This window comes from Podarcis gaigeae, assembly GCF_964106915.1.
Source record: "Podarcis gaigeae genome assembly, chromosome: 11".
Lineage (NCBI taxonomy): Eukaryota > Metazoa > Chordata > Lepidosauria > Squamata > Lacertidae > Podarcis > Podarcis gaigeae.
In genome coordinates this window covers 30,102,220-30,129,721 of record NC_139687.1, presented here as the reverse complement: position 1 = coordinate 30,129,721, position 27,502 = coordinate 30,102,220, and the positions used below count along the sequence as shown (strand labels likewise).

General features: G+C 41.0%; 1 protein-coding gene across 4 annotated transcripts in view; it reads left to right on the top strand.

The window, feature by feature from the left end:
- ADGRV1 (adhesion G protein-coupled receptor V1) overlaps window positions 1–27,502 on the top strand; it is a 232,105-nt gene that overhangs the window by 192,188 nt on the left and 12,415 nt on the right. For 3 of the 4 annotated variants that reach the window (XM_083703064.1, XM_083703065.1, XM_083703067.1), the window contains 2 exons: window positions 2,346–2,503; window positions 15,002–15,123. In XM_083703064.1, the coding sequence (XP_083559190.1) occupies window positions 2,346–2,503; window positions 15,002–15,123 (280 nt within the window). The remainder of the gene's footprint in view (window positions 1–2,345; window positions 2,504–15,001; window positions 15,124–27,502) is intronic. The other variant, XM_083703066.1, reaches the window with a different exon arrangement.

Here is a 27,502-nt window from a genome sequence, read left to right as displayed (position 1 = left end):
CCAATTCCCTCCGGAGCTCGGAGGGAATCCGCCATTAGCCGATCGCGCTAACCCGGAAGTCCTTTCTTTATTACGTTTTTTAGAGAGGAAATACTACGTAAAAGATCCAGGTTTGTGTAGGTACAGCTGCCCACACTATGGCAGAATCGGCATAAGGCTCAATGCAGACACACAGAAATGTAGACACACAGCTAGAAATTGAAGGCCTGTGAGTTTCCAATACAGTCAGTGACCATTTTAGGTGTGTCCAATTGATGTTCGACCATTGGCGTGTGTGTCCTTTTGGACACGGAAGGGGGTAGGGCATGCTTATGCACACTCTGCAACACACGTAGAGAATGGAACCCCCGTGTGAAATGGTTGCCACCCATTCCTCAATCATGGCCCAGCATACCGGAGTGTATACCCACCAGTGCATGTCCAGAACATCTGTTGTGAATCCTTTGTAAAGCCACCTGCACATGAGTGGTTGCAGTCAGATGAGGATGCCTTTAATCATATTTATGTCTAAATCACAATGACTGTACTAATAAAGATTACACATTCATATTTTGGAGAACTAATAAGTAGCTTTGGGGGTTTTTTTGTATCTCTCCCCCCCCCCACCTGTTTGTTCTTGCTATGTAAAAAGCAAATTAGTCATGGGTGCACCATACCTTCCGAAAGAAACCGAAATTTTTACTATAAATCTCTTTTCCTTGAAATAACAGAGTTCAGAAATTAAAGCCCAAAGGAATGGAATCTACTTGGAGCTTTGTGCCTAATAATGGAGAAAAATAAATCTATTTGTATTCATTGGAAACTAAATTGACAATGGTGTTTTCTCTTCTTAAGCCGGACGTATATTTTTATCCTTCATGCTTCATGAAGTTTCTAAAATCAGATGATTGTGTGCTTCCTTGAAGATGTTAAGAGTGGATTAACGGCAGGAACATCCTGTTGATAGGAATTCTTGAGCTGAAAATGTTTGTTCCCGTACAGCTAAAAACCTGTTTATTTTCTGAATAAAATAACTTATGTGTCATTGTCTGTGCAATCTTATATGTGTTTAGTCTGAATTAAGCCATATTCAGTTCAATTGGATATTTTCCCAGATAAGCATGCTTAGAGTTGCAGTCTTTAATGATGTAGATTAAAGGTCCTAAGAACTTTACTGAGGCAAATCGAGAAATTTAGCATTTTACTAAGGAGAGTACAAAATGGCAGCAGCTGTAATGCTAGCACATACTAGAGGCATACTTTTCAACAGTGCTGTGTTTTAAAAAAGGATGCAAGCAAGTGCAAAGGGAACTGTAAGTAAGTAAGTCAAGGGAACTGAATATGTATTGAGTTTAGGGAAGGCTTGTAGCTAATGGGTGGGACATTTGAGGCAGGACTGAGGATGTCTCCAATCTGAAACTCTGGAGAAATGATACCAGCCAGTGTAGGCAGTACTAAAAGCTAGATGGATCCATGTCCTGACTCAGTATAAGTGTCCTGCATTCCTAAAAAACTGTTTAGAGCCACTGCTTCTGCACTAGGAGCTAAAATCCATTGTACAAAATATTCCAGTGAAGTTGTCCTTGGAAGATGTGACATTGAAATTCCATCAGTGGAGAAGAAGGCAATGTTCTTATCCATCCTTGACTAATGCAATGCTCATCCATCTCCCCCTCCTAATTTGCCCACCTACGGAAAGTACTTGTTTCCACCTGTTTTTTGATTGCCAAATTGGAATATAGAGGTCTAGCCTCGCCCATTTGCCCACCGCAGTTTAAAAATACTGAGTGTAAGTTATAAGTTAAATGGATGAAAAGAGCAAACAGCCACAAAGGAGGAGGAAATGGCAAGAGGAGGTAGTTTGGTGAGGAAAAATGGCTTCAGCCTCCAAGTGGCATGTAGTTTGGTTTAACTACAATGGAAATTATTGCCTTTCATTACACACGAAGCTCCTTGATTTTTTTTAAAGTGTGGTTTTTTAAAAAAATAAATAAATAGATGTTTGTGGTTACAAAGGCTCAAAATGGAAAAGTACACAGCACACTTTAAAGAAATGGTGCAATTAAGTGTCCATATTAAATAAACATATTTAGAGCTGTAAAAAATAATTTTCTGTGTACTTAGCTCTTTTTTGTTTATATTGGAATAAGAAGAAAATTAATCACATTTTAATAATTACGATTTTTCGTTATTTCAAGATGTACAAGGCAATTAAGACCACTTGAAAATAAATAGTCATGTTATTTGAGTAGGTAATTAAACAATTTGTAGCTTGTAAAGAAATGTCGGATTCCTCCTCCCTCCCTTGCACCATGCAAACTGCCTATAATGTCTGGAAATTACCTAGTTTTTCTCTTTCTTTCCAGGTGCTTTATCCCAAATATTTATGCAGCCCTTTTCACTGCCGTGCTGGTTCCACTAGTATGCTTGGTGGTGGTATTTGTGGTGTTTATCCATGCCTATCAGGTGACTCCCCAGTGGAAAGCATATGATGATGTATTCAGAGGAAGAACGAATGCTGCAGGTATGGAAAATGGAATGGTCCTAATCAAACTAACAAAGCAGGTTCCTGCAATAACCAGTCTCTCCAAATAGGTAGCCACTTTCTTACTGGAAGGCTTCCTGTGCCTCAACAGCTTTTGTGTTATGCAGAAATTAAACAGGTGAAGAAGTCCTTCTTCCTATTTCTCCCACTGAAGCAGCTGGGTGAAGTGGCTGCCCCCAGATGATAGTTGTGGGAGAGGAAGCCTGATGGAGCTGACATGTCGCAGCAGAGTCGATGGAGTGAGTCCTGCTTCTCCTCAGCTCTCCCAGTGCTGGAATGGCTTCCCCTTTTTGCAGCCATGTCCTTCACCATTTTAGGGCATAATCTGTGAGAAAGTTCTCTGTGTAGGCCCCACTGAAATAAACAGCACCTCTCATCCATTTTGAGCAGTGCTGAGAAAGTCTTTCTTGATTTTGCCCACAGAACATTGGTAGGGATTTCTCCACAAATCCTTACTCTTTTATCAGATTTGTGAGGAAATCCCCATAGATTTTTTTTCTTCTAAATCTCAGGTCAGATAAGTTTAAGTGTAGCACTTATAGTGACCTAAAGTCAGTGAGCAACTCTCCAAATGTACTATACCTTACATACTGGGGATCCCTTTTGCTATTATTTTTATTCATTCCGTTTTGATCTTCTGCCAGTTTATTTCTACGTATAGGAAGAAGTCATGTTAGTGAATTTCCTGTTGGCATAAGTCCTGGAGACCCAACTCCTTTGTCTCATGAGAGAGAAAAAAAGAAGTACAATCTGATCACACGATGTACTCATTTCCCCTTTTCCCCTCCCCCCACTTCCTGGCTTATTTACTTCAAACTTCTGAGACAATTAGAGCGGAAAGGAAAGTTTAGATTGCCATTTGCGTCTTTCAATTTCTTTTAAACTAAAGAGCGCTGAGAAAAGTGGTGGATTTTATGACAGGGAGCTGCATTTCTGTCATCCTACCTAAGGGGAATATGTCCTATTGAACTCAGAGGGTTCAATGAGTTAGTGTGCTTAGGATCTTGCTGCTCAAGTCAGTTTTATGTACCTGCTGTTTCATATAACTTTTGTTATCACTTTAGATAGCATGAAGAGGCCAGGTGGATTATTGCCTTTATTACTTCTTCTTTTGTCGTAGTTTGTTATCCATCTGCAGTAGCAAACATGGGGATGGTAAGCCCATCAAAGCTCGTCCATCTTTAAAATGAACACATAAATTCAATGAATCAATGAGATAAAGTTCTAGATCACGGAGGTTGTCTCTGGTAGCTTTTTCACAAAGCAAGATTATGGCATGGTACTAATAAAAATGGTGATGTGTATGGCATCAATAGACTGTGTCATCTGGTGTATGCGTGTGTGTTTATTGTAGGTGGCATGCAACATGCTTGAGCCATCTGTAATTATTTTTGCTTCAAGCATCTTCTGCCATGCATCTGCTTCTTAATTTTTGTATGCTGTTACAGACTGCATCAGTTGATCTGTGACTTAATAGTCACTAGTGAGTAGTCCTATTTTGCAGCAAGGACTTGAACTATATATCCTTGTGCAATTAAAAATGGTATTGTCTACCTACTGACTGGGGGACGCAGGTGGCGCTGTGGGTTAAAGCCTCAGCACCTAGGACTTGCCGTTCGAAAGGTCGGCGGTTCGAATCCCTGCGGCGGGGTGCGCTCCCGCTGCTCAGTCCCAGCGCCTGCCAACCTAGCAGTTCGAAAGCACCTCCGGGTGCAAGTAGATAAATAGGGACCGCTTACCAGCGGGAAGGTAAACGGCGTTTCCGTGTGCGGCTCTGGCTCGCCAGAGAAGCGATGTCACGCTGGCCACGTGACCCGGAAGTGTCTCTGGACAGCGCTGGCCCCTGGCCTCTTAAGTGAGATGGGCGCACAACCCCAGAGTCTGTCAAGACTGGCCCGTACGGGCAGGGGTACCTTTACCTTTTACCTACTGACTGAAAAACCTGATAGGAAAGGAATTCTGAGAAGCAAAAATACATGATTTTACTAAGAGGTAATGTGTTTCGAGATGTGTCAACAGGAACATTTTTTTAAAACAGAAATAGGTGAGTCTTTTGAGGGTGAAATGTATAAAGGAATTGTACTCTCCCTAGAGAAAGTATAACTTGTAGAGAAAGAGCAACTCTGGCAACACTCTAACTCAGAGTTAAGTGCACTTAAGCCCATTTAAATGAATGCACTCTGGCGCACTTTGCTTATTGGATTGTGGCCTGTTGTATTTATAAGAAATATGAATGACCTTTTAAGGTAGAAGGTACTAAGGTAGAAGGTACTATTGGGTGATACAAAGCTTGGTGTAGTTTTTTGAAAAAAATCCTTTGTCTTCAGATTAGATGTTAGGAGTTCATTGCAGAGCTTTCCCAGTGGTTAAGAATCTCCTGCAAACTAGCCTATCTGTGGATGCAAAGCAACACTTGGACACACACTGTGACACTTTAAGGCTAGCCACTTCAAAGTTAAAGATGCTCAGATCCATTGATACTTGAATGCCACTGTCAACCTTTGGTGGTATCTAGGGGACTACCTAGTCCAGCCCCGGTGGATGAGTTCCAGTTGTTGAAGCCTGGTTGCATAGACAAGATGCCTCGTTGAGAACTGTCCATTGCAGATGCAGCTTCCCTTTGCCCCTAGTGCCTCATTACACTGAGTAGGGAGGGAATGTCCCTCTCAGTCCTTGAGAGAGAGAGAGTAGTCCTGGTCACTTTAGAATAGTGCCATGACTTCTGAAGAAACCTGCTTTGGATCTGGAAGAGCTCAATAATCAGCTGGATTCTATTCCCCACCCCCACAAAGCCTATGGAAGAAAGCTTTGGTTATTCTAAACCAAATTGGACTCAGCTGTGTGCCCAGTGATATCAGTTATCTGGATCTGGCAGCAGAGTGAGACATCTCTGCCTCCCTTCTGTACCTGGTGCACTGTGAAAATAAACATGGGAAACTGCATTTCCCAGATTGATGTTTGACTCACAGCAGCATTCCAGGCACCTGAGGGAGGTTGAGGGACCTCCCGCTACTGTTACCGTTACCCATCGGCCATGTGAGAAGATGGAAGAAAGGGTGGAGGGAGAACTGTGCATGAGGCTTTGGAGACTGAGTGAGGAAGAGACCAGTTTCAGTATAGTTTCACTATGTTGCTTTCCTTGCATTTGTGCATTATAAGCCCCCAGGTTAGTGACACCAGCTTTGGTGATTCTAACAGGTACCATAATTTCTTTACAAATAAAGAGCTAGGATCTTCAACATTCCATCAGACAACAAGGTGGTTAATACATAATATATGACCTATAGCAGCAAGAGAGACTCCTCCTTGCAGTGTTTAGAGTGGGGCTCGTGGACTTCACCAGCAGTGAGATATTGTGAGCTATCAGTAAGTTGGGAGTGCACATTTCAACATGTTGGGCAAATGGCACAATCTGTGCATGTTTACCCAAAACTAAGCCCCACCATAATCAATGGGGCGTCTGCATAGAATGCAGCCTTCCTTAACTTTTTGAAGCATTTCTTCAGTTCTGTTGGGTCTATGAATAGATCTTCTTTACAGATGACAACTGAACTCCCATGATTCTGTATGGTGTGTGGGATTCTGTGCTAGAAATCAAATGTTCAGCGTTGCTGTGTTACTACAGCAAGGCAAAATTGTTGCCATTGGCCATTCTTTCAGCATTAAAAATCTCCAAAAAGGGAAAGATTGTTTTCTGTTTTCTGAAATACGAACATATTCAGCTTATAAAACCATATTGCTTTATTTATTTGGAAGGTTTCAGTTGGTTCAGATTGTTTTCTAAGCTGGTTGGTATAACTTTGCTGCAAAGTGTTTTGTTCTTTGCCAAGAGTTTTAAAAATATTTGTACAGGAACCAAATGGAACAGTAGCTAAAATAAAAAAATCAAACAAACTAACAGCTTGAGCCTATGGATCAGAAGCCCAAGTAGTTACATCTGCCACTGCAGAAACTCCTTTCCCCAACCCACCACTTCCCCCTCCTTCCATCCCACCTGCTCCCTTCTATGGTGTACCAACATGTGTTTTCCTAAAGGGGAGAAAACAGTGGTTAGGGAAATGATTGTGCACCCCCTCCTTGCATTTTTGCCATTTCCTTATGCAGCTTTGCAGGCTCTTGGACTTTTATTACACACAAAAAGTTTGCAATGTTTGTTCACTTGCAGTACATAAACTGTTTCTGCATAGCCACGTCAGGAGAATCTGCAAGTTCGATCCAGTTTGCTCTGGACTTTAAGTAGGATCATCTAGTTTGATGTTCCATGTCTGAAATCTCTAGGGCATTTCTTTATTTATTTTTTGCAAAAATATAGCCAAACAACAGAACAGAACGTGACTAGCTGCTCTAAATTTTTACGCCTCAACCCTGCAGGTCACTTGCCATGCTCTGGTTTTCAGAAATACATGCGCTCCAGTAAGTCACTCTCAGATATAGATATATATAAAATCATTGCATGCGGATGATTCATATATGTGTTTACTCTCACCTTAGAAATGAGCATGCTGAGTCATAGAATATAGCAGCAATGCAAGGTAATTGACTAACAGATGACAAGTTTTGATGAAGGGGAATGATGTATGGAACTTCTTTTGAATTGCCAACAAGTCATTAACTGTTTTTAATATATCTCTTTCCAAATGTTCACACCCAGTTCTCCACTTAAACCAATCATATATATGTATATATTAAAAACAAATCTTGTTTGGTTTGGTCCTGAACATCTGGGATGGCAAAGCTTTGATGCCCGAGGCATCAATACAAAGTATAATTACAATTCAGATACCACCTTCGCTAATGAAGCCTGACATGTCAAACAATCTAAACTACCCTTCCCAACCCCTCCCTCAGGTATCTATCTGCAGTATTTTTCTACTGACCATTTTTCAGATGGTGCCACATATTTGCACTGCAGTGGTACCTTGGGTTACGTACACTTCAGGTTACACACGCTTCAGGTTACAGACTCCGCTAACCCAGAAATAGTACCTCAGATTAAGAACTTTGCTTCAGGATGAGAACAGAAATCATGCTCCGGTGGTGCAGCATCAGCAAGAGGCCCCATTAGCTAAAGTGGTGCTTCAAATTAAGAACAGTTTCAGGTTAAGAACGGACCTCCGGAACAAATAAAGTACAGGGGTACCACTGTACCCAATTTAGGGACCCAGTGATACTATTAATTCAGGAGACTGTTGCTTTGCATTTCTGCCTTCTACTAATCCTGTGCCCAGAGGGGTTTCCTACCAGTGTTTACTTCCCCGCCCCCATTCCAAACCCATTCATTGTTACATTTTCTCTCCACAATTCCCACACAGATGTTTTGGGGGTTTGTTTTGTTTGCTCATTAGGCTAGTTTCTACACACTGCTTGTCTGGATGGAGGATAAGCATTAACATTCAAGGACACATTCTAGCTAGGCAAAACCACGAGAAGAGGCTTTGCAGCAGGACCAATGAGGTGCATGGCCAGAGAGGGTCCCAAGGGCCAGATCGCATGCCCTGGAGGGCCACATTCAGCCCTATGGCCTGAGGCTTCCCACCCCAGGCATGTATGTGTAAGAAATACAATAAGGTTAATGCTAGGACAGTCAGTGACAAAATCTAAATGAGGGCTGGTCTGGAAGGATATGTCTTCAACTACTTTGTGTGTCCAAAACCCCTTGATTGGCTCATGATATGGCAAGCAAGGAATCGCATACAGTGATCATAATTCAGAGCTCACTGGAGGCTTCACAATTCACCATCCATAAGTATGTGGGGTTTCCCTCCTCCCTTTCTTTCACCCAAAGCAAGGAAGTTGTATGGTTTCTTGCTGGATCATTGCCTGGGGAGCAATGTAGAGCTCATAGGCATTCTGGCAAGTTGCCTGTTTAGCATACCTGAATTTTTTTTTCCACCGACACTAACTTGGGCATTGTCCGCTGCTAGCTTTCCTTTACTAAAAGTGGCTTTACTTTGGGATTAACATTTTTCCTGTGCTGAGACTCAGTTTCCTTCCTTAACATAACTCTGGGGCAGCCCATGCATAAACTTTTGAGAAAAGATTAAACTGCAGTAAGAAGCTCATTATGTAATTGTTTGAGAGAGTTCAGTTAAGTGTTTTCTCAAATTGTTCTCATTGAATTCAGGAGGCCTTAAAATGCTTTTTCCTTTGGCAGAATCTTGCCCCCCCCTTCAGATCAATTTCTGTCCTTCTATCCCTGCTATGAAGAGAATGAAAGTTACTTTACAGAATAGTTCCCCCCCCCCAACTAATTAAAAATATATTAAAATTTAAACACATCATGTCACCTTTTCAACTCAAGAGAGAGAAGCAAAGCAAATATTTGCAAAGAAACTCAGGGCACTATTAACACAATGTTCCAATTATTCTTTTTTTTGGCTTTTTTTGGGGGGGGGGTAATGTAAACACCATAGCCAGGGGGGAAATGAACACAATATGCTGACATTACAAAGAAGATTCAGACATTTAGAAGTGCTTGAGGGTGTGCATTGTGTCTGGTCTTTATTGAGCATTCGTTTTTATTTGTTGGAGGGGAGGTTCTACAACAATGAACATTCATCCTGATCTGCTCATGGAGTGTTTATATGTGTTCCCATTAATCATTTTTTCATCCCACGTTTTTTCAGTACATTTCACCATCATTTTCTAAATCACAAATGGTCTGGGGTAGGGTGTTTCTTTTTTTAGTGGCTTTGTTGCACTACTAGGGCAACAGAGCACTTTAATCCACTTAACTGTTTAAACCTAAATTTCCAGTATGTACTTGAATCCCTCCTGGAAAATAGTGGCAGTCTAGAAGTGCCATACATTCTTGACTTCATCGCTTTTCAGTGCTGAGCAATTAGTATTTTTAACTCAAGCAACAAAGTGTGGTGTATTCTGTACTTAAACCATTTGCACAAATGTTTTCTGATCTCCAAACTCAAGCTAACATAAAATTGTTAACATTTAAAGGGCAAACATGAACCACTGTGGCTCAAACCCTGAAAATATTTTGATCTTTGGTTGACAGCTGAAAAATATCTTTTCCAATAAGCTATGCCAAAATCATGATCAAGGACCAGATATTTATTAACAAATAAAGCTTATTAGTTTGTATTGCTAATAGGTATCCAAAGCCATTTGCACATGCAGAATGTAGGCACCCTATTTACAGAAATGAGCAAACCAGTGATATTTTAGGGAGCAGGCTAGTAGGCGGGGCCCATTACTTACATCATAGGAGCCTACACAACACAAAACACTGTTACTGTATGTAAGTTTTATTTTATTTGATTTTTATCTTATATTTTGGAAGTGTACATCCAGGTTTTTCTTTCCCTTTAATTTTTTTTGGGGCCCCCAAGAGAGTGGGACCCTAAGCTATAGCTTGTTTAGCTTATACGTAAATCTGGCACAGCCCATGACCCTGAGATTAAGTGTCTCCTGCTCTACCAATTGAGCTATCCCAGGCAACCTTTATACAGATTAGCAAGTGACATGTAATTTTAGTGGAATGCTTAAAAGGCTCAGATGCTTCTATCTCAGGTAGAGACAGTTGGGTTTCGTTTGCTTGATCGGATAACTTAAGATGTGATTGTATGCACTTTCATTTGGAAATAATGCCTTTTGAACACAGTGGGACTAGGCATTGAATAAATAGGATTGGGTTGTTAAGTACCGTATTTCTCACTCTATAAGACGCACCAGACCACAAGACGCACCTAGTTTTTGGAGGAGGAAAACAAGAAAAAAAATATTCTGAATCTCAGAAGCCAGAACAGCACAGTGAAAGCAGCAATCCCTCTTGCTGTTCTGGCTTCTGCAGCCTGCATTCGCTCCATAAGATGCACACACATTTCCCCTTACTTTTTAGGAGGGAAAAAGTGAGTCTTATAGAGCAAAAAATACGGTATGTTTATGGTGCTGAAGCAAGAAACACCCGAGCAAGGCACAATTCATTAAGGCATAAGCTGAGCTGTCAGTGACATGCTCCACGAAAGGGCATGTCTGCTGCTTATAAAAGCAAGTTTGAACTTTTCGTTCTTCCCTTCTGTTCCTTAACGTAGTGGGCCATTTGTAGCATGGCCTTTGCAGATTATTTAGTTTTTATTACTCAGCTGAAGGCTCTGAAAGCAAAAAAAACATTATATTATCCTAAACATTCCCCTTGGAAAGGTGTTCTTTTAGTCTTTTATTTATACATAAAAGAAGTATATGGCATCATTCAGTGCATTAGTACTCTTAAGCATTTTTTTAATAAAAGAAAATTATTAGTCTAAGTATATTTAATTCTCCTGCCAACCTAGCAGTTCGAAAGCACGTCAAGTGCAATTAGATAAATAGGGGCCGCTCTGGCGGAAGGTAAACGGCGTTTCTGTGTGCTGCTCTGGTTCGCCAGAAGCCTTACTCATGCTGGCCACATGACCCGGAAGCTGTCTGTGGACAAATACCAGCTCCCTTGGTCTATAGAGCGAGATGAGCGCACAACCCCAGAGTCGGTCATGACTGTACCTAATGGTCAGGGTTCCCTTTACCCTTTACTATATTTAATTCTGTACTTAATTTTGATAAGGCTCCTGGATGCAGATCCTGATAAGTCTCCCTTAAAGGGAAAATTATGTTAGCTACAGTTTTTCCTTTGTCCCTCTTCATCCACAAAATAAAACTTTTGTTTAAGCCTCGGTGATTTAAATGGGAGAAACTCAATGTGTGCTGACTTCTCCCATTGAATCAATGCTTAAGTTGTGCTGGATTGTGCTCAGTATTTCCCCCCTGCAAATGCAATTTGATCTAGCATCCGGCTGCAATTCTCATAAGATACAGAAGATTAAAATGAAACCTTACTTTCTATAGGCTTTCCACCCAACCATGTGCATAAGCACCTGCAACTCAGGATAACACATTGCCCTGCAGTGAAGAACTTTTGTAGCAGATTTCATAGGACTGCACATGCAAAAGTCAATTGGTGCATATATTTCCAAAACATAGATAGTACTGATGGAAAGTTAAACAGAATCTCCTATCCCTCTCGTTTGATAAAGAGCTAGTTGTTTGACAGTATTTGTAAAGCAGCCAGGCAAGGTCCTAACAATGGCCTTTAATGTTCAACTTAAGCTTCCATTTTACATTCCTCACCTACACTATTCTGTTAATGGCTTGACTGTTCCACCATTCTGTTGATATATTGTGTCTTCTGAGTTTTATTCCTGGCAATTGTAGGTGGTTACTGTTCCTAGTGTTGTTCTGATTGTTGTTCTGATACTTAGACCTCAGTCACCCTATGCAATATGTGTCTGTATGAGACTGGTATCTAGTTAACAAAGCCAGTTAGATCCCTTCATTTCTTAGCTAATGTTTCCTTTAACCACATGTTATTGACAACTTCTTCTTTTTCTGCAATACCTTACTTTTCCCCCAAAGCATGTATTTTAAGGCTTCCCAGGAGCTGCTTAGCAAGTCTTATTTGTTCTTGTTTTGAATGCTTTGTTTGATCAAAATATGCTGGGTTGCCAGGACAAAATGTCACTGCAGAGTGCTCGGCCAGCTATTGACTTTTGAAAACTGGCTGGATTTCAGCATTGTATTAATAGGTTAAACACTCCATAGTGAAGCAATTGTTATTGACAAAACTGCAACATAATAGAACAGGAGCTGAATTTCCAAATGATTTGAGAAAAACAGGAAGCTCTGCACACTTTCAGCATCTTTTAATTATGCCACTTGCTGCACAATGCCTGAACTTAACATTTTAATATAACAAAGCATTTTTTTTTTAATGTACCACACCAAGTCTATTGGACTGTGGCCAATCCACTCAGATGTGTGTGGGGTGGGATGGATGTGAGAAGAGCAATGAGACATCACATACACACCTGTTGGAGAATTTATGATCTCACACAAAGGCTGGCCAGGAAAGGAGTCCATGTTTAGAAAAGCAGGTAATATCTGCCACCCATGCAGTGGTTTGCAGCCTCCGACACACACCCAGCTCCCATGGAATGACTGTGCAAGTTCTTCCCCAACCCTTTCCTATACTTAACTTCAGCTCAAACCTATGCCAAATGTTAGCTTATTCATCCTTTTTTCTCATTGTGCCTAAGCATGATAGCTTTAGTAGTTTATGTGTTCTCCCTCCCCCTCCCCCCGGTCCAACTTTCAAAGCTGCATAAGCAGAAGTCTGAAAGAGATGGCCAAACTTGCACAAATTTCCTATATTGTTTTGCTTTTTAAGCTCAACCATTCAGACAAAACAAAACACCCCAGTACTTTGTGCATTGCTGCTTTTTAATTGCTTTCAATATCTTGCGTTAATTTCTCATTTCATAACACAGTGGCTTAGTATGATGTTCACATTTAAAGTGAAAAATGGAAGCAAAGAGCACGAATGCAAATTAACACCAAACAGCAGATAGCTACTTTAATGATATAAGACACAATTTCCTGGGAAGAAAACACCTTCCACTTGCCTGGCTGGCAGGAATTCGGGATAGGTCTAACCATGGTGCGAATAAAGTTGGTTGTATCCTGGTTGTATCCTGTTTCTGTATGGGCCTTTTAAGGACACATCCATTTAAATCTTTGACTAAGATGATTCCTTTTTCCATATTGGGTATCCGTATTGGATAGGCAGCTGTTTGAAAAAGTCCAAGGAACATAATACTGCAATTACAATGTAAATCTGGTTTACTGTGAAAAGAAGCAAGAAAACATCTCAAAGGATGTAGTCCTGTGATCACTGTCTTAGAGAATTTCTGAGATACTGCACAACTTCCTGGCCATAGGTAGGGGTGAGCCCTGGAGTTCTTCCTTAACCAGTGAAAGAATAGCCTGCTGAAGTGACTGCCCTGCCAAGAATATTTCTTGTCGTAGGCACCAACTCTATGGGCTGCAAAGTATGTGGGGCTGAGGCTGAGCCACCCCCTCCCCCAATCTTGAGGGGCTGGGCCTTGCTAGGCCTCACCGTGGCAGCAGCATGCCTTGCGGTCTCCTCCTGTCATGTGTGACATCACATGTGTGACATCATGCACACGTGACAAGCCCCTCAATGTCTGATGGAACTCGGTGCCTTTTCTTGCATAATAAGGACAAAAAGGGCCATTCCAGTAATGCCTGTGTGTGTGTGTGTGTGTGTGTGTGCGCGTGTGTGTGTGAGAGAGAGAGGGGGGGGGTTGAAAGAGACCTGTTCAAGGGCTTTCATTTGTGCTGCAGGTATTTCCTACCTCTCCTTCCCCCATTCGCCCCTCAGCGCCCCCCCCCCCAAAAAAAACTTGGCTGGGGTGGGTCAAGAAAACAACCAGAACAGTGTTCAGGGAGAAAGCATTGTTCATCTGGCAAGATGAGATTGCACATCATTGAATTTTACCCCATAAGTTTATTAAAACCAAACTTACGGCGTCATCCTGCACATGCTTTTTCTAAAGTGCTGTTGAGTTCAGTGGTGCTTCCTGCCGGGTAAGTAGGTATAGGATTGCAGCCTTAAAAGTGCCTGGATGGAGAAATCTACATAGTATTTACCACCTGCCTTCATTTGTCCTGTTGCTTCAAGCAGCCCCTGTTTTGTGAACAGAAACAGACAATGGGTTTTACAAATATCAGTGTCATGATGGTGAGGAAGGCAATTGTACTGAAATCCTTTAAGCAGCTATTCCTTGCCTGGCTGGAAGCTGTCCATGCTGTCACCTACCTGCCTGAATATATGATTTATCTTTTGCATCAAGCAAAGGCACGTGAGCTTGGGAGACCGGATAAGCTACTGTGTTCCCATGTGTTGTTCTCGTCACTCGTTTGTCAGTTTTGCTGAAGGGGCATTAATTAATAATGTGGAGAAAGGGCAATGCTTTGCAGAACAACTGTACAGTCTGAAAGGTACAAAACTGAGCAAATACGGACTTTGCCATCCATTGTGAGTGCAATGTCAATACCAAAGATCAATCTGGTATCACCTGATAAGTCTTTTCATGGAATTTAAGGAATTTGTTTGCTCATCTAAATGCTAAATTCTTTTTTTTTCTTCCTCCGAATTCTCCCATGCCCTCATCAGCACTTCGATTATTTGGAAAGCCAATGTTTGCTGACTCAGCAAGTCTTTCACTTGGTTCCCAACCTGCTTTTATAGAGGCCAAACATGCTTTGTCCTCCCCGAAATGCAGTAATTTTCCCCCGTGTGTTTCATAAGAGAGCTGCACCCACTGACCCCCCACTGTTTGCTGCCAGATACATCATTTCAGATCTTGCACGGCAGCCTTTGGGGATGAATTAGTCAGCAGATGGTGCTCTCGTTCTCATGCCTCTCCTCAAAAGCTGACCAAAAGCAGGAAAGGGCAGATTCAGAAACTGCCCAGTCACCACTATATTGATTGCCCTTGTTATGTAATTCTGATGTTCAAAGCAGAAGTTGAGAACTTAGAAACATCTCTACCCACAGTTCAAGACTGAAACTTTTTTAAAAAAAATAATAACAAAGCTGATAAATTCCCCTGTTCTATTTTTTTCTAGAAATCCCACTGGTTTTATACCTGTTTGCCCTCATTTCCATTACATGGCTATGGGGAGGACTGCACATGGCTTATAGACATCTATGGATGCTGGTCTTCTTTGTCATTTTCAACTGCCTTCAGGTAAGTTAGATTTCTTCTTTACTCACTTTAGCTGAAAACCAGGCACTTTTTTACCGTAGTGTGCCAAATCCAAACTTTGAATACAGAGAAGAGAAAAGACAACTTGGGATATCTACATACTTAAAACACTGACATTACTCAGAGCTGGTTATAGCTCGAGTTCCTCTCTTAACTCACCATCCAGGATGTGAGAGATGTCTATATACATGTATGATAATGTGGTATATGATGGTTTGATGACATAGGTTGGTGCCAACAGCATAAGAAAAAGAAGAGATCTACAGCTACATCCTATATTTCTTTTAGTGTAGATGAAGTTTGCTGTCACACTAGATGATGGACTAAGACAGGACCTATAGCTTGGGAGTGGCAAAGTATTTTTTTATTAGAATAACCATAGAAAAATATATGAAGCAGAATAAAATAATATGCACCGGAAATCTCATTGATTTCTGTGGGGTTAGTGTTTAAATATTAAAAGTTGCTTTTTAAAGATAAAAATCTGAGGGCAGAATTAAGAGAGTTTACATATGGAGCCTGATTGTCAAAGTACTTGCAAGTACCCATTGTAGTGTCTGGGTCTCTTCCTGGCATATGTGGCTTAAGGACAGATTCTTAAAATAACACTGAGGGATCAGCTGCTTTTTAGCAACCACAGCTAGGAAAATACTAAACCTACAACCATTCAGGGGTTGTCAACACAGTGCCTGCAGGTGCCAGTATGCCCACCAATGCCCAGTATGGTGCCCTGGGGAAATCTTGGTGAATATCCCTTTAAAAATCTGCAGTGCACCAAAGACCATTTGCTCTTCTTACTCCGTTCCTATTTGCACTGCCTCGGTCTCACCTACACTGAACATCACCCCGCCTTAAAAATGACCACATTTTATTGAATGCCAGGACACCCACCTTTCCATCTATTCTGAACAGAGGAAAAGTACAATCATCTTCTATTTCTGTGAGTGAGTGTGGCTGATGTAGATGCTCTCTTTTTCATTTATGAGCACCTGATGTCATGGACTAGTTGGACACAGAGGAATGGCGAGCGGAGCCAGCTGGGGGAGCCACCAAGGGAAGAAGGCGCTGAGCCAAGGGAATGGGGAGGCAGGGACCTTCAGTCTCAGCAATTGCTTCATGGGGACAAGACCTAGTGGAGATGAGTTGCTGTGCTCATTAGGCCCAACACTCCTTTGTCAACCATGTTTAATATAACAGCCATTTTTGATATGCCATGTCCCTCTGGTGCCCACAGCACTTTCTCAAAATTAAAAGTACCCACATCTTTCAAGCTCCAAACATCTTTTTCACCAGTTTGGGGGAGGGGAGGCAGATTGAGCAGAGGTATTTCTCTAACTGGCCCTGCCAACCTCTAGTAGCTTCCCTACAGTGGCTATCCGTGAAACGAATGTGTCATTCAGGTGACGTGGACCAAGTTGCACCAAGTTGCAGGTGGACAAGAGTACCACTGATGAGATTCTCAGGGTGTCTGGTAGTAGTCTCCCAACACTCCGGGCTCTTCCCTAGGATCCCATTGCTCCCATTCTGCATCCTTATCCCATTCCTCCTAGCCCTCTGACCAATCCCAATCACTGTGGGACTCCTGACTAATGGTCTAGTTTAGTCGTAATGTTAAGCCATAGTTCAGTGTTCTGAGAACAAACCATAGTGAGCATTGAGCTTGCATTCTTTTCTTGCATTCATTTCCATTTTAGTTTAACTGCAGTTTGCTGTTTCTTCCATCTAGAGCTAACTGTGGTTAATGATACAACAAGCCAATGAAATTGATTTGTTTCAGCTAACCATATCTAAGATTAATCACAAATTGTGGTTCATTGAATATGAAAATGGAAGCTTCCAGTCTCTTCCTCTTGGCTCACCAGAAGAGGAGGAAGGCAAGGAAGCAAGCCTGAGACTTCTTCCTGTAACACTATACTTCATGTCCAGAAGCAGCCAGTGCATATTTATAAACAGAAAAGGGGAAGCAGAATGAGTAGCCTGGGTTATTAACCACAATTTAAATTTAGTAAAAGGACTATTTTTTTCAAAGCACTGATGTATTTTACATCTCACTGATTAGTGACAGGTAGAGTGAACTCCAGGGATATAGTTAGCACAGGAAAGCTTATTCCAAGCTGCAAATAGTACATTGCAAAATAGATGTGACACAAATATCCAGTCTCCAGAGTGTCTTTTAAAGCTTTTATCTCTGCCTTAACTGTTTCTGGAGAGGGAGCCAGATGAATAAAGCAACATGTAGCACTATGTAATAGCAACAAGTTACAATAATGTTCAAAATCCTTTGAGACATATGCTGGTTTATTCTGTCCAGTCATTGCCACTAGACTCCCATCTGCAGCTTCTAGCCCTTCCTTTCATGCCAATCATGATCCAGTTTTCTCGGTTTTACTGTTTATATCTCCCATCTCCCACTCCCTTCTCTTCCAAATGCTTCCATTTGCCCAAAGCCAGCTGCCAATCAATAACACCCAGTTCAGTTACTAATTTCATGTCTCTGGGTACCTTTGCAACAGGTGCTACTTAATGCCATTAAGAGGACCTGAAGGAAGTAAGAGCCAAAAAGCAACACACACACACACACACAGAGAGAGAGAGAGAGAGAGAGAGAGAGAGAGAGAGAGAGAGATTAACAACAGGCAACGCTCTGAAATGTAACCCCTACAAAGTTCCCAATGGCTTGGATCCTAATATAAGTGAATGGAAGTTCACAGAAGGAATGTTTTCCCACCTGTGCACCAATCTGTGCTCACAGAAAGCCTATCGAGGAGATTGGGGTACACTGCTCAACCAAATGGGGTGGAGTGCAGGGGGCTAAAGGAGAATGGAGGATTGCCCCAAATTAAGCTTCATAGAAAGTATATGTCGGGGCAATTTGTGGCAGCTTAGATGCTTTAAAAGAGGATTGGACATACATGGAAAAGAAGGCTATCGATTATTAAAGTCATTATGGTTGTATGAATACCAGTTACTGAGGAAGAACCATGGGAATGGGTTGTTATCCTCATGTCTTGCTTGTGGACTTCCTGGAGGTTTCTAGTTGGCTGCTGTAAGAAATAATATGCTAGACTAGACAGGCCCTTTGCTCTGATCAAGCAAGGCTATTTTTATAGTAACATGAAATTGGGATGGAACAGACTTAATGCGCAAACATATGCAAAATTGCAAATAAACTGATTTGCCTATGGTGCTGTAGAAGTGTGTTCTTTTCTCCTTATCAACCTGTATTCAAGTTTGTGTTGATACATAAATGGAGTTTAGTAATGGCATACAATGTAGCTCAGTAGGTTAGTGCATGGTGCTGATAATGCCAAGGTTCAGGTTCAGTCCCCATAAGGGGCAGCTGCATGTTCCTGCTTTGCAGGATTTTAGACTAGATAATCCTCAGGGTCTTTTCCAGCTCTATGATTCTGTGATTCATAGAACTGAAAACAAAACTAAGGCCAGTCTCTGCAGTGGGTACAGTTGAACAGGCTCATGTGGGTCACTGCCTATGACGAGATATTGAAATGAGATGTGGTAGGAAAGCCTAGATGGTTGCTTCCCAAGGCCCTGATGTGGAATAATATAGATGGAGCTACAGTGGTGGTAAAGTGGGAGGTGATGTAGAAAGACAGAAGGAGGAAGGCAATAAATAGATGATTGTGAAAGAAACTTGACCACCCAGGAAGTGGTTATGGAACACACGTGTGTGTGTGTGTGTGTGTGTGTGTGTGTGTGTGTGTGTGTGTTAGCTACCACAGTGTTGTGGCAGCAACTACTGAATTTCAGCATCATAGGTCTGGGGCATTTTCAGATAATGCCTCCTGAGTCAGCTCACTCAGATACAGTTCTAGAAAGGAGGGGAGAGGTATTCACCCTCTTTCACTGTTGTCCTCATTAAAGAATATTGAATATTGCTCTTTTACGCAATTCTTAATAGTAGCTTAGTGATGCTGAAGTTTCCTGTAACTCTTTTGATTTGCATGGAATGGGCCACAGCATAACAGCAGTTTCCTTTTTCTGTGCATTACACACAGGCTGAAAAAGGAACTTTTATGTGCTACCCTAATGCCATTTAACCCGCAAGTGAGAATGATGTTCTCTGCTAGCTAAGGGTAGTGAAACAATGCTGTCTGTAGTCTTCTTTTTTATTTTGTTTGATAGCGTTCCAAAAATCTTCCCTAATTAAGAGGCAAATCTAATAATTACTTCTAAATTTGGCATTGGCGAGCACTCAGCAGCAGTTGTGTGTTGGGGGGGCACCTAATCGCATTACAGCTCTTCCACTCCTATCTCTCTTCAGCTTTTCTGGCACTTAACATTTCAGTGATGAAAACGTTCGTCAGTGGCCATAATACCACCACTGGCCATAAAACAACTCAGCAAAGAGGAAAATATTGATTCACAAATTAATTTTTCCAAAAGGTTAAAGTGAACCTTTCTGCACTTTTGTTTCACTGTGCTTTAGAACTAAGATGATTCATTCTTAAAAGCTGCAGCTGCAATCATTTTTACTAGGATGGAATTGTAGACCCTCATACGTGTTAATATCTGCATCTGAAGACCATAACAGTTGCCTTGTGTGATCAGATTAAGTCCACCATTCTATTTCCACCTTTGATGGTTGGCAATGCACCTTTTGGAGCTCAGAACCAAGGCTTGACGATGGCAACAATCTGCCAATTAGGTGTGGTAGTTAGAGCAGCCTTCCCCAACTGGGTGCTCCCCTGATGTTGTTGAACTCTAACCCACATCTGCCCAGCCAGCAATATACCATGGCCAGCACCAATGGGAGGCAGAGTCCTACAATATCTGGCAGGCCACATTTTCCCCATTCCTATGAACAAGGTTTATAAAGTTATGACCCATATGGACTGGAGACAATAAATAGAATATTATCTCTCCCTCTCCTAATACCAGAACTCACAGTCAGTCATTGAAACAAATTGGCAGAAATGTCCACTTTTTCCACCTAATTCATTATCTTGTTCCCCTCTAGTTACCAGACTAAATACAAAAATTCCCAATACCATAGCTGTTTCCCCTGATAACTTTTGTTTCCCAATATGGTTGGTTTTTTTTGCCTGCTCTGCATTAATAGCTGTTGAGAACAAAAGTGTGAGATACAGGAAGAATATGCTAAATACTTTTGGATAAGCCATTTCATTTTTCTTTCTGAAGAGTTATATCAAATTAGTAAACTACGAATAGTCTGCATTGTTCCTTTGCAGATGCAAAGCTTTTACAGAAAAAGGAAATCGTCACTGCACAACAGAAACAGTATGTGGTTTCGATTGGAACATGGGCAAATTTCAGAATTTCAAGTACTGTTCTGAGTACTACTTGCCCACATTGTTTGAAAAAGAAAGAATGGAAGAAGTGAAATGAAATCTGGTAATAAAACAGAATAAATCTAAGAATGGGGCAATTATAATCAGAGCACATGTATGGAATTCCAGAAAGTGCCACTACAACTGAGGAAAATTATCCGTCAGGACACAGATTTTGGTTAGGATAGATAGATGCCATCTGAGTTATTTAAGCAGACTTGATCACGGTGCAAATGTTGGCAATAACTAATCTATTATAATTTTTGTAATATAAATTATAATGTGGTAATGCTACAGTTTCTTTTTACCAGAGCAGATGGGTGAAAGCTAAGATGGTGGGTATGTCTTTTTAATTGTTCACTTGATTCAAACTTGATTGATACAGAACCTTCGTAAAAATAGATTCCCCCACCCCAGAAATTGCCATTAGTCAGATAAAGGCTCCAAAGGGAATGACTTATACAGTAAGTGCTTTGTTAGGAAACTATTTTCTGGATTCTTCATGTGTGAGTATGGGTTTGCAACAAAGATAATTTTTGTCTGGAAAGAGTTGTGCAACATTGGAGCTTACCACAACTAAAAGATCATTATGTGTTATTTATTTTAACTAAAATGTCAAGTGTTCCTTGTTTGCCTTGACAAAGGTCAGCAGAATTAAAAAAAGAAAGAAAGAACTCCAAACCAGCTTGCACCATCAGTTTATTAGTGGTTTAAATCTTCACATTTGTTGTTTTGCTGTTGCCAAAGTGACATGGAAAATTTTCGTTACTGAGGCATAAATGGCAGACGTAGAAGCACCTTGATTTTCTTCCCCTTTTGTTTTTCCTCTGCCTTTTTAAGCTAGGAGCCAGCTGAAACTTACCCTATTGTGTATTTATATATAAAAAACCCCACTATATTTTATAAGACCACTTAAGTCCCTGTGGCTCGTAGGAGGTCTCAAATCATTATGGTAATTCCGGAAAAGACAGAAAATTGAAATGCCACCACCATTTTATTAGTAAGTCCCCCCACTTCCCCGCAAAATGTTGCATATCTCCTTTGCTCCTAGTAACAACTTCATTTCCTCCTCCCTTTTGGCACCCCCTGCAGCACACTCCAAATTCACTGGAAAAGTTTCCAGCACTGTTGTTTACAACAGGGTGGAGAACCTGGCCCAATCCTGCTCTAGAATTTGAGACCCCCTTGATTAGACTGCTGGACTTCGACTGGAAATCTGGATTCAAACCCTCAAGTGGTCTTGGATCAGTTGCTATAACCTAATTCATAGGATTAAAGATGGAGGACCTATGGCTCTCCAAATGTGGCTGGATTCCAGCTCCCAATCAACCCCAGTCAGCATGGTCCAATGGTCAAGGCTGATGGGACTTGTAGTCTAAGAATATCTGGAGGGCCACAGTTTTTCCATCCCTGCTTTTCCAAATCTGAGGAAACCCTGGATCGAACAAAGACATGCACCTCATCCTGCATTTTGCAGGGGAAGGAGCAGCATTATCTAGGAAATCCAGAAGATCTTGCAGAATCAGAACTTTTAGGGATAAATGGTTTCGAAGTTGAGCTACTTGTTTGTCTAATACTGTGTCTTGTGAAGAAACCCATCCAATGCTGCTATGAAACTGTGGTTTTCCAGATGATTTTGTAAAACGTGTGGATTAATTGTCGAGCATCTCTTTGTAAAAATGCTGCACCATTTGGATATATTTTAAAATATGGCATAGCTGAGGTACAAAGGCTTATGTACATGCAGGGCTGAACAGCAAAATCAGGTTAGCACTAAATGACAAATCAATCGTTTTGGATTACAGTGATATCCTAGACTATGCTTTCTAATGCCTCATCTTATTGGATTTATGAACAAAGCAGGTGGTATTTCCACAAAAGTTGCCAAAACTACCAGTTTGTTTATTTGTTTTTGTTAATGTTCTATAATATAAGAGATTGCTATATATGTCTTTGGTCTCAAGTCATTCTGTGACTAATTAAATCCAGTCTGTCTTTTCCAAGGAAAATAGGCCTTTCTTGCTTTGATTCTTGTATCCCTTTGCAAACAACATATACACGCGTCCACAAATACGCACACACATTTGCCAATGCATCCAGTTTTTTCCTGTCTTGTATTTGGAATGGCCTTGCTATCTCACATCAAATAATAGATTAACATCACAGTTCAAAACAGAATTCAGTGGCCAGGTTGCTTACCGGGGCAAGATGGTTTGAATGTATAATGCTCATCCTGGACTGATTGCCCTGGCTGCCAATTAGTTTCCAGACCCAATTCAAAATGCTTGTTTTGACCTATAAAACTTCTCCCCATGTGAACCAACCTGGGAATGATCCTTACCTGCAACTGTAGAGAGCCTGTACTGTGCTAAATGACCCAATGGTTCAACTCTGTATAAGGCAACTTCTTAGTGGTGGCATTGAGTTTGAGCCATGTGTTGAACTGTATATTATGGCTGCTGTATGGTGCAATCACCATGCAGAATCTGTTTCAAAGAATCTCCATGTTGGTAGCCGCTTGGTAGCCCCTTGCTGACTGGCCTCTAGACCCAAAGAGTTGCAAGAAAGTACAGGAACCATTCTCTCCAAATTAGGTCCTTTCCCTACATTCCATTGATTTAACGCATATGAGGAACTTGCTTGCTTGCTTGTTGTAAAATTTATCTACTGGCTGCCAATACATATAAAAGGGGCTTTCAACAAGCAAAATAAAGTAGTATAATAACATAACAATTAAAGAAATTGATATGCAATGAAAGTGGAGACAAGTAAAACACTACAGAGTAGACGGAAGTAATTAAAACAACAACTATAAAAATCCCACTGAAAGATAACTGCCTTAAGTGGCTACATGAAAGCAGGCAACAGTGGAACTAAACACATCTTTCTGGGAAGGTGATTCCATAAATTGGGTGCCACCACTGAATAAGATGCTTTTTTATTCCCTCCAAGTACATGCTTCTCAGTGGTAGGACTGCAAGAAGGGTCTTAGAAGGTGAACAAAGGTCTTGACAGAGTCATACGCAAAGAAATGTAGTAGGCCACTGGAACGGCTTCCACTTGGTGGTGTGGTGACTTCATACAGGTGATGTAACACTAAAAAGATGTGCATCTCATGGAGAATATCAATGCCAGTGATCCATGGCAATGTGCAGCATTGGTGTAGATATTCTCCACATGGCCAAGCCCGTTTTTGATGAGTGCTGTTCAAACATAATGACACTACCATTTTGCAGTCATAAAGAAGCAATTTTAGTAGCCTTGCACTTAGGGGGTCTGTGAGGAAAGAATAAGCCCTGAGGGACAACTTGTCTATGAAAGAACTGTAGCATTTCTTCCTTAAATTATCCCTTTCCTTTTACTGTTGGTCTTTTTTTAAAAAAAGTTTCACTTGCAGCATTCTGCCAGTCAGCCAGAGAATGGTTTCCACAGTGACAGAACCCAAAATTGCTGTGGTTGTTCCACCTCCTCACATTCATGTACACCTCAGATATGAAGGGTTTGTCTCATGCTGCTATTCCTAGTTCATACAGCTTTCAGAAAGGGCTGGTAATAACAGTAATATTTGCTACTGTAGGTTGCTGCTAAATGTGCCATAGGAACAGTGGTGGTTGGTTGTGTGCGGTCAAAACAGCTCACTCAGTTCTAATTCTTGATGGCAGAATTAATAACTCAATCATTTTTAATATTAAGAGTGATTAAATTGAAATGTGCTGTAAATAACCAACTTGTGAGGTTACTTTTTTAAAAAAAAGCAAATGTGGAATTGGGGAGGACGGATTATTTAACAAATGTCCAAGATAGGGCAGATGTTTAATTCTAGGTGCTTTTAGTTTAAATACAATGCAGTTATTCTTTTAGGGGCATTTTCTCTTTAGGCATGCTAGTGCTTTGGACAAACAGGCTGATATAAAGCTACGTTTTGCTCAGAATAGATCCATTAAAATTAGCAAACTAAGTTAGGTGCATTAATTTCAATAGGTAGCAAAAGAAGCCATTCATGATGTGGAGGTCATTTAAGTGGTATACTAAGGAATGCAGATATTTTAATGATGCTGAGGAAACAAATATTGTTATAAGCTTGCTATCAAAGTAACCTGGCAGCGTAGAACAGGAAATAAATAATAATAACAACAAGAAGAACAAGAATGAAATAGAAAATATCAGATTGAAAACTAATATAAGCCAACACACCTTGCTAATATCACTTTCCAGAAGAGATCCTGAAACTTAGGCCTTGTCTGACTCTCTGACTCCCTGTCCCTTTGCTGACAGAACAACTTGAGATAAATTACACCATTGCTCCCAGATAGCCATAAAAATATGTTGTTCCACTAGTCACACTACATCAAAGAGAAGTCCATTTGCCATCAGGCATAGAACAGCTGGAAAGGAGAAAGGAAGAAGAACTGGCCCAAGATTTAAACCTGGAATGTAGCCTTTCATTTGCACATTCTCAGTATATCTTTAGCAGTTAGTTACCCAGTAATTAAGTTCTTTTGCCCTGTCAAGGCCTGAAGTAAACCCTGAAATTTGCTTAATCCCATCAAATTTTGACCTACATTTCAAGCACTGGCATGGTTAGATTAAGAGAGAAACCATTGCTTTTGTCTTCACCAATTGATTGCTCTAGATCTTCTAAAAAGTGCACTCACTATTCTTTAATATGTATCCTTTTGAATCATACTTGCTTAAGCAGCTTAGAAACTCATCAGAAACCCTTTGGGTTCTTGTGCATCTTGCCCTAATCAAAGGAGGGACACCATTCTTTTTTATTCGTTTTGCATCAAAAACTTGCCTTTTTATTGTGTCTGCACTTAAAAGTCCTTTCATTTAAAGCTTTCAAGCTTCTTAAACCCAAGAATCTGTACAAATTAAGTTTTGTGATCACAGCCATCTGCTTCACTCTCCAAAATAGGTCCTTCTTCCTCACATGTGTTGTCTCTCTTCTGCATTATCTTGATCTTTGATATGTGCCCTCTTTGTGTATATTGTTTACAGATAGTTTCTTAGCTCACTGATTGCCATATGCTTGGCCAATAAAATCATACTGGCTGGTAAGATGTGTTGGTAAAAACTGCAGCATCCTCAGTCTAGGTGGTTTCAGGTCAAGATGTGGAGCCATTTTTCTGCAGCACAAAAGTCAATTGAGCTGAGTGTTTGGTGTGAGGAATGGGGTGGAGTGTATACAAATATGTATTAGAATAGGGGTGTGGGTGTAATTAAGTAAGTGAAAGAGGAATACAGCGGTATGCATGCATGTATATGTTTTGGTCCTGCCTGCATCACTTTTGGTGCATGCACCACTATGTTTTATTGTTGCTTAAGAAACTTTTATATTGCTTTTTCGGGCAATCACCTCCCAAAGTGGAAATATGTGCAACCCTTGCAGCGGGAGGAGGAGGTCAAAACACAGGCTTCGATAGCATGCCCAATACGAATATAAGCATGCACAATACTCACTTGGAAATCCCATTTCTGGGAGTCTAATCAAAGGCTTTAGCACAGTGGCAAATAAGACCTAGGACTTTGTCTCTAGTCACCCCAGTTTCTTAGAGTCCCTTCCCAATAAAGTTAGTTCAGGCACAAGGATCTGCCCCACAACTTCTGCTGTGTAGACAGATGTGAATAATGTATTCATCTTCTTTGCAATTTCCTTTTACTCCCTTGTCATCCAGAGATCCAGCTGTATGCTGGTATGCTCCTTCTAACTTACTTTGTTGTCCCTCTTTATATCTTTTTAGTGATGTGCACCTCACATTCTTTCTTTGCATTCCTTGTTGCTGCTTGCAATTCTTTTGCCAAAGTTTCTGCTCTTTTTTATTCTCCTTATTTGGAGCTTCTGTTTTCAGAAAGAAACTTTCACTGTTAGCCCTCCTCGACCACACTGGAATCTTCTTGGCTGTGGTGGTACCTTTCCTGATTCTGCATACACTTTCTAGCTGAGTCTCTGCTATTGTGCTTTTTAAGAACATCCCAATAGGCTGGAAATAGTTGACTATTTACAAATCCCCTCTGCTTATTTTGGGTGACTGTGGCAACTTAAATGGCTTTAAAAGAGAATTAGAAATTCATAGGAAAACAGGCTTTCAATGGTTACTAGGCACGATGACTATATGTTCCCTCCAGGAGTATGCCTCTGAATGCCAGTTGTTAAGATACAGTAGTAGGAATGAGTCTTACTTGTGAGGCTTTGCATAGATATCTGTTGGGCCACTGTGGGAAACAGAATGCTGGACTAGATGAGCCTTGGGTCTCTTCCAACAAACCTCACTTTACATCCTTATGTGCCATTGCTTTTAACATTGTTTGTGTGCATGCAGCTTTGTTGTATTGCTGTCTTGAGGGCATCTGTTGGAGAATGCTCGTAGCCTCATTGGTGACAAGATGCACAGTTTTTGGCCAACTATGTTCACACACATTTGGCATTATTTTGCAATGCACATTTTATCTCCCCACTCCCCTGGTTGAATGTCTCCGTGTTTTTCCATGTTAGCTGTCATGTAGCCCTGTTTAACAAACAAACAGAAAGTGCCAGATTTGAGCCTGGTTCCTGCCTGTTGTTCCATGATGTGCATAAAACAAATAAATGAGCAATCTTTGTTCCCACAACAAGAGTACCCATCCTGTAGCAGGACTGCATCCCCATCTCCATTGCCCAATTGCCACCATGTATCTATTGATTTCACAGCAACAATGCTGGATCAGAGCAAGGAGGAGTGAGAAACAAAGCTGTTTTTGTTGCTCCAAAAATATTGCCATCTGTACAAGCTCAAAGCTTGCCTGGTTTGAAAAACAAGCCCCAAACCTGATCATGACTCAGACATGATTCTGGGGGAGTATTTAGAAAGCAGCTTTCTCTGCTTGCCTTGAGAGAGCCTTGCAGACAGCGAGCTGCTGCTGCTGAGAGGGAGGAAGGGGTTCTGTTGTAATAGTCCCACCTCCTCCTAGTAGACTCTTAGGAAATAATGGTAAGAGGAGATCTAGAGCAGGGGTGGACAGAAAGTACATCAAAATCTGGTCCGTCCAAGGCCTCTTTGCTCACTGTTGTG